The following is a 7512-nucleotide window of genomic DNA, read 5'->3' as shown; positions in this document are numbered from 1 at the left end:
GTTTTTCCAGGCTGAACAGCTCCGTTTTGAGGCTCAGGGGTCTTTTGGGTGTCATGACTCACTTCGTGGCCTCACATTTCCACTTGGATACACCACAGAGCTTTGGCAAAGCTTTTCCAGCTGCAGGGAGCCTCAGGGGCTTCCCCTGGGAGGTTTCCCGAGGGTTGGAGGTGGGCACTGCTTTATCCCAGGGCCTGGAGCTCATCCCAGCACTTTCCTTGCTGGAACAAGGAATTGTGAGCCACAGAACCCCTCAGGCTGCTCCCCACAAACCCCGGAGCTCAGAGACCATTTGGGACGGCAGGGTTTATTTGTTCCAGGATAAATCCGTGGGCACACACACACAAATCCCGAGGGATGGGGATGGGAAGGAGCAGAAAGGTCCCTGGGAATGCTGTGGCGCTCCGCGGGCCGGGAGAGGGGCTGGAATTTGCTTCCTCTAGGCCGACAGGGCGAAGCCCACGCGGTTGTTGGCCATGTCGAAGGCGGTGTAATATTCCTTCAGGAACACGTTTCCCAGGATCCAGAGGGGCTGCCCGTCCTGGGAGGGCAGGTAGGTGACCTCGATGGCCAGGGTGCAGTAGCCATTGCTCTGGAGAGGGAATAACGGGGGGTCAGCACCTCCAGCAGCACAGGGAGAGCAGCGCTGCCGGCCACGGAGCTACGGGCTCTTCCCGGAGCCTGGGGAATGCTTGGGCTATTCCCAGTGCCTCGGGAATTCTCTGGAATTCTTGGGATGTTCCCGGTGCCTCGGGAACGCTCAGGATATTCCTGGTGCTTGGGGAATTCTCAGGGTGTTCCCAGTGCCTCAGGAGCTCTTGGGAAATCTTGGGATGTTCCCGGTGCCTGGGGAACTCTCAGGAATTCTTGGGATGTTCCTGGTGCCTCAGGAATGCTTGGGATATTCCCAGTGCCTGGGGAACTCTTGGGATATTCCCAGTGCCTTGGGAACTCTTGGGAATTCTTGGGATGTTCCCTGTACCCAGTGATCCCTGGGGAACCCTTGGGATGTTCCCTGTACCAGGTGAGCCCTGGGAACTCTCAGGATGTTCCCAGTGCCCGGTGATCCCTGGGAACCCTTGGGATGTTCCCGGTGCCCAGTGATCCTTGGGGAACCCTCGGGATGTTCCCGGTAGCCGGTGATCCTTGGGGAACCCTCAGGATGTTCCTGGTACCCGGTGATCCCTGGGAACCCTCGGGATGTTCCCGGTGCCCAGTGATCCTTGGGGAACCCTCGGGATGTTCCCGGTGTCCAGTGGTCCCTGGGAACCCTCGGGATGTTCCCAGTGCCCGGTGATCCCTGGGAACCCTCGGGATGTTCCCGGTGTCCAGTGGTCCCTGGGAACCCTCGGGATGTTCCCAGTGCCCGGTGATCCCTGGGAACCCTCGGGATGTTCCCCGTGCCCAGAGGTCCCTGGGAACCCTCGGGATGTTCCCGGTACCCGGTGATCCCTGGGAACTCTCAGGATGTTCCCGGTGCCCGGTGATCCCTGAGGAATTCTCAGGATGTTCCCGGTGCCCGGTGATCCCTGGGAACTCTCAGGATGTTCCCGGTGCCCGGTGATCCCTGAGGAATTCTCAGGATGTTCCCGGCGCCCGGTGATCCCTGAGGAATTCTCGGATCAGTCCCACACGTACGTTCAGGACGTAGGCGGACGGGGGCAGCGCCAGGCGGGCGCCGCCGATGCCGAAGGTGATGGGGGGCATGCTCGGGGTGTCGCTGCAGTCCACGGCGTACTGGGGGGACACAGACACGGGGCGCTGCCACGGAGGGGACACGGGGGGACACGCACTCCGCCCCCGGCAGCGCCACACCGCGGAATCATGGAAAGGTTTGGGTGGGAGGGAAAAGCCCACCCAGTGCCCCCCCGTGCCACGGCAGGGACACCTCCCACTGTGCCAGGGTGTCCCAGCCAGGGATGGGGCAGCCACAGCTGCTCTGGGAAATCCATCCCAGCCCCTCCCCACCCTCACAGGGAGGAATTCCTTCCCTGCATCAACCCTAAATTTCCTCCTTCCCTGCATCAACCCTAAATTTCCTCCTTCCCTGCATCAACCCTAAATTTCCTCTCTTTCAATCCGAAGCCATCCCCCCTTGTCCTGTCACTCCAGGCCCTTGTCCCAAGTCCCTCTCTGGTTTCCCTGTAGCCCCTTCAGACCCTGGATGTGATGTTTCCACACAATGTTCTCTTCTCCAGGCTGAGCATCCCCACCTTGCTCAGCCTGATGTCCCCTCGTGCTCCTGTCACCCCTGCAGTCCCTTTCCCTGCAGGTGCCACGTGGGTTTTGTGGGACCTGGTCGAGCCCACGGCTCTGGTTCCCACGCAGACCCCCCAAAATCCCCACACTCACCCCGTAGCTGGTCTCCTGGGCTCCCAGGGCCTCCAGGACGCTCTCTATGTACTCCTGGGGCACGGTCAGCAGGAATGTCCCCGTGTCCACGATGGCCTGGCAGCCCTGGCTGCACCAGCTGGTCACCGACTGCCCGATGGCAACCCTGGGAGGACAACGGGGACAAGGACGTGGCTTTGGGCCCCTAAACCCAAAGCATCGAGCCTGGAGCCCTGCAAAGCAGCAGCTGGAGCAGGGGGTGGTGGCCAGAGGTACAAACACCACTCACTCCTCAAGTGCCACCTGCCAGTAAAGCTTCTGTGTCACCGGTGCCCAGGTGATGTCCCCCTGGAAGAGCCCGGGCTCGACGCCCCCGAGGATGAGCTCTCCCCCGTACTCGTAGGTGGGCTGGCTGCGGAAAAACAGAGCCACGGCAGCAGGGATCAGGGGATCCGTGTGGTTAATGTGGGCTGGAGAGGGATAAATCCCCAAGGAAGCCTCAGGGGGACAGGCAGGGGACACCAGGATGTGCGGATAGGGCACACGAGGATGTGAGGGCAGGGGACACTGGGATCTGAGGGACACCAGGATATGCAGGCAGGGGACACCAGGACATCCAAGCAGGGGACATCAGGATGTGAGGGCAGGGGACACCAGGACATGAGGGAAGGGAACACCACAATGTGAGGGCAGGGGACACAAGGATGTGCAGAGAGTGGACACCAGGACGTGAGGCACACCAGGATGTGCAGACAGGGGACACCAGGATGTGCAGACAGGCACACTAGGATGTGAGGGCAGGGGACACCAGGACATGAGGACAGGGGACACCAGGACATGAAGGACACCAGGACATGCAGACAGGGCACACCAGGACATGAAGGACACCAGGATGTGCAGGCAGGGGCCACCAGGACATGCAGACAGGGCACACCAGGACGTGAGGAGAGGGCACACCAGGACATGAAGGACAGCAGGACATGCAGACAGGGCACACCAGGACGTGAGGACAGGTCACACCAGGACATGCAGACAGGGCACACCAGGACATGAAGGACAGCAGGACATGCAGACAGGGCACACCAGGACATGAAGGACACCAGGACATGAGGACAGGGCACACCAGGACATGAGGACAGGGCACACCAGCACGCTCAGAGCGCCCTGAAGGGCTGTCACCGTGAGAAGTCACTGGGATCTGAGGGACACCAGGATATGCAGGCAGGGGACACCAGGACATCCAAGCAGGGGACATCAGGATGTGAGGGCAGGGGACACCAGGACATGAGGACAGGGGACACCAGGACATGAAGGACACCAGGATGTGCAGGCAGGGGCCACCAGGACATGCAGACAGGGCACACCAGGACGTGAGGAGAGGGCACACCAGGACATGAAGGACAGCAGGACATGCAGACAGGGCACACCAGGACGTGAGGACAGGTCACATCAGGACATGCAGACAGGGCACACCAGGACATGAAGGACAGCAGGACATGAGGACAGGGCACACCAGGACATGCAGACAGGGCACACCAGGACGTGAGGACAGGTCACACCAGGACATGCAGACAGGGCACACCAGGACATGAAGGACAGCAGGACATGCAGACAGGGCACACCAGGACATGAAGGACACCAGGACATGAGGACAGGGCACACCAGGACATGAGGACAGGGCACACCAGCACGCTCAGAGCGCCCTGAAGGGCTGTCACCGTGAGAAGTAGAAGCTGAAGATGGGCTCGGCGAGCTGCTCCTGCTGCAGCATGCCCCCCAGGGCCGTGGCCGTGCCCCCCACGGCCAGCGAGGGGAAGGCCATGCCCAGGATGCCGTCGAAGTCCGCGAAGTAGAACGGCTGCGTGGGCTCCTCCTGGCTCAGCCCCAGCTCCTGCTGGGTCACGGTGATGCTCTGGATCTGCAGGGCAAGGGCATCCCAGGGCAGCCAGGCTCTGAAAGCACTGCTGGTGCCAACAGCTCCAGGCAGAGGGGGAAATTGGGAAAAAACCCAGGATTTGGGTTAAAACCCGGCCAAAGGCCAGCTGGGGGACCGAGGGTGGCAGCGAACGTTTTCTATCCATCTGCCAGGGTTTGTCCAAGCCCGAGACAGGAGATCAGCCCTTAGGCTGCTCCTGGTGGGCACACCAGGCAGGAGGGCAGGGCTGGCACCGGGGGCACTCACCCTGAGCGTGTCGGAGCCCAGCGCCATGGTGACAGAGCCGCTGCCGTAGGACACGGTGAGGGACTGGCCACTGGGGCTGAAGGTGGCCGAGGCACTGGCCTTGAACTTGGCGTGGTTGACTGGGGGAGGGAGAAGAGGGAAAAGCCTGGGCATGGGCTGCAGTGGGATTTCACTGCGGGGTGCTCCCCTGGGATAATTCCCAGGGATCAGGTCCTGTTTTGCAGTGGGATTTCACTGCTGGATGCTCCACTGGGGTAATTCCCAAGGAGCAGATCCAGTTCTGCAGTGGGATTTCACTGCTGAGTGCTCCCTTGGGATAATTCCCAAAGAGCAGGTCCTGTTTTGCAGTGGGATTTCACTGCTGGGTGCTCCATCAGTGGGATAATTCCCAAGGAGCAGATCCAGTTCTGCAGTGGGATTTCACTGCTGAGTGCTCCATCAGTGGGATTTCACTGCTGAGTGCTCCCTTGGGATAATTCCCAAAGAGCAGGTCCTGTTCTGCAGTGGGATTTCACTGCTGGATGCTCCACTGAGGTAATTCCCAAAGAACAGAGCCAGTTCTGCAGTGGGATTTCATTGCTGGCCAGGGAGCACCCAGAAGATTCCTGGGATGGCCAGGGAGCACCCCTGAGATTCCTGGGATGGTCAGGGAGCACCCCTGAGATTCCTGTGGGGATCTCAGGGCTCTGAGCTCCCCAAGGAAGGCACCAGCCACCCCAGATCAGCACCCCAGGCTCATTTTTGGTCTGGCATCGTGATGTCCCCGACGTGACAGGGGAAGGACGTGGAAGAACAGGGACAAGGACGTGGCTTTGGGCACCTGTGGCACCCAAACCCATCCCGGGGTGCTCTGAAAGGCACTGAGCTGGGATAATTGGTGCTAATTAGTGAGCACTAATTACTCCTAGGAGCAGGAATGGCTCTGCTCACAGCATCCCGGGCTACTCACAGCAAGCAGGACTCTTGCAGTCCGTGGAGGGCACCCACAGGTTGGAGGAGCCAGTGTCAAAGAGCACCAGAAACTTCTGGGGGGGCTCCCCGATGCTGATCTCCCCAAAGTAGGAGGACTGGAAAAAACCAGGGAATTTTCATTGGAAAAAACAGGGAATTTTCATCGGCCACAGGCTCAGGGGCAGAGCAGGGTCCCCCCTGGCATCCCCCAGCCAGGCAGGAGCAAGCTGAGCTCTCATCCTGCCCCTACTGCCCCCAAAAAATGAAATATTCAATAATTATTGTGGGTTGGTTTCACACAGAAAAGCCTGGCTCTTTGTGGCTGGGGGTAAACTTCTTTGAGGTTGAAAACAGAAATTACAAGAGTGGGGAAAAAAGCAATTTAAGGGTGGGGGGGGAAAGCAATTTAAAGGTGGGGGGGAAAAAAACAATTTAATGGTGGGTAAAAAAGCAATTTTAGAGTGGGGGGAGAACAATTTAAGGGTGGGGGGAAAAGCAATTTAAGGGTGGGGAAAAAAAGCAATTTAAGGATGGGGGGAAACAATTTAAAGGTGGGGGGAAAAGCAATTTAAGGGTGGGGAAAAAAAGCAATTTAAGGATGGGGGGAAACAAAGGTGGGGGGAAAACAATTTAAGGGTGGGGAAAAAAGCAATTTAAGAGTGGGGGAAAAGCATTTTCTCACTCCTGGAGGCTCAGGGTGCCCAGGTTGCTGTGGCAGTGGGAAGGAGGAAGGACGGGCAGGGAGGGGGGCACTCACATCCAGGTGGTTGGTTATGGGCTCCCTCACCACGGAGCCCTGGCTGGGCTGGTATTTCTTCACTGGATCGTATTTAATGTGCTTCAGGAAATCGTCCAGCACCCCGGCTGCCCTCATCTTCTCCCGGATGGACAGGCCTTTCTTCAGACTGAGCCTGCACACACAGAGGCAAAACACAGCAGAGCACAGCAGGGAAGAAGAAGGTTTCAGTGTTTTTGAAGGCTCGGTTCTCTGGGCTCCTTTGAGACATGACAGGAGCTCTCCATGTCCCAGGAGCTCTGCAGATCCCCAGGAACTGCTCTCCACATCCCATGAGTTCTGCAGTTCCCCAGGAACTGCTCTCCACCTCCCAGGAGCTCTCCATGCCCCAGGAACTGATCTCCATGTCCCAGGAACTGCTCTCCATGTCCCAGGAGCTGCTCCCCAGGTTCCAGGAGCTCTCCATGCCCCGGATCTTCTCTCCACATCCCAGGATCTCTCCATGCCCCAGGATCTCTCCATGCCCTCTCAGGCTCTCTCCATGCCCTCCCAGGCTCTCTCCATGCCCAGGCTCTCTCCATGCCCAGGATCTGCTCTCCATGCCCAGGCTCTCTCCATGCCCTCCAGGCTCTCTCCATGCCCAGGCTCTCTCCATGCCCTCCAGGCTCTCTCCATGCCCAGCAGCTGCCCCGGGCCGTGCCCCCCGTGCAGACCCCGCATCCCCGGCACCTCCGCATCCCCGCTCTCCCTCCTCCTCCTCCCTCTCACCCACCTGACCGCCCCCTCCGCCAGCTGCAGACACGCCAGGACCACCGGGAGCCACTTCATGGTGCCTCGCAGCCCTGGGGAGGCGGCAGCAGCCGGGCACGGCTCCCGCTTTTATCCCGGGAGCAGCGCCCGCTCTGATCCGCCGGCCTCCGCTGGCCAGCGGCCGCTGCGGGCGGCTCAAGGGCCGCTTTGTGCCCCGGGCCGCGGGGACCCTGCGGCATCGGCGCCCCCGGGGGCCACATCAAAGGGCAGCAGGGCGATAAGGAGCGGCGCTTATCGCCAAAGGGGCACCCGACGTCACCGCGCCGGGCCCGGGCTGCGCTCGCCAAAATCCCGGGAGGTGCTCGCCAAACCTGGCCCCAGGACAAAGGGACTGGCGGCTCCGGGCAGGGGAGGGAAAGGCTTTTGTCTGCCCTCCTTCCGCCGCTGCACAGAGCGGCGTGCGGGCGGAGAGGGCACGGGCAAGGAGATGCAGCCCAGCAGGCTCCTCCTGAGGTTTCCTCCAGGATGGTCCCGGGTTCCTCCTCTGCGTTTTTCCAGGATG

The 7512-nt window shown here is 60.3% G+C and overlaps 1 protein-coding gene across 1 annotated transcript; it reads right to left on the bottom strand.

Moving 5' to 3' along the window:
• Positions 1-439: 439 nt before the first annotated feature.
• On the bottom strand, positions 440-7028 carry PGC (progastricsin). Its single transcript, XM_041468282.1, has 9 exons — positions 6973-7028; positions 6222-6375; positions 5463-5580; positions 4514-4632; positions 4050-4249; positions 2621-2743; positions 2353-2497; positions 1639-1737; positions 440-592 (listed from the first exon to the last, which is right to left on the bottom strand). The coding sequence occupies exons 1-9, from the start codon at positions 7026-7028 to the stop codon at positions 440-442; spliced, it is 1167 nt and encodes a 388-aa protein (XP_041324216.1).
• Positions 7029-7512: the final 484 nt, after the last annotated feature.

This window comes from Pyrgilauda ruficollis, unplaced genomic scaffold, assembly GCF_017590135.1.
Source record: "Pyrgilauda ruficollis isolate IOZ18807 unplaced genomic scaffold, ASM1759013v1 scaffold216, whole genome shotgun sequence".
Lineage (NCBI taxonomy): Eukaryota > Metazoa > Chordata > Aves > Passeriformes > Passeridae > Pyrgilauda > Pyrgilauda ruficollis.
This window is presented reverse-complemented; position numbering and strand designations above follow the sequence as displayed.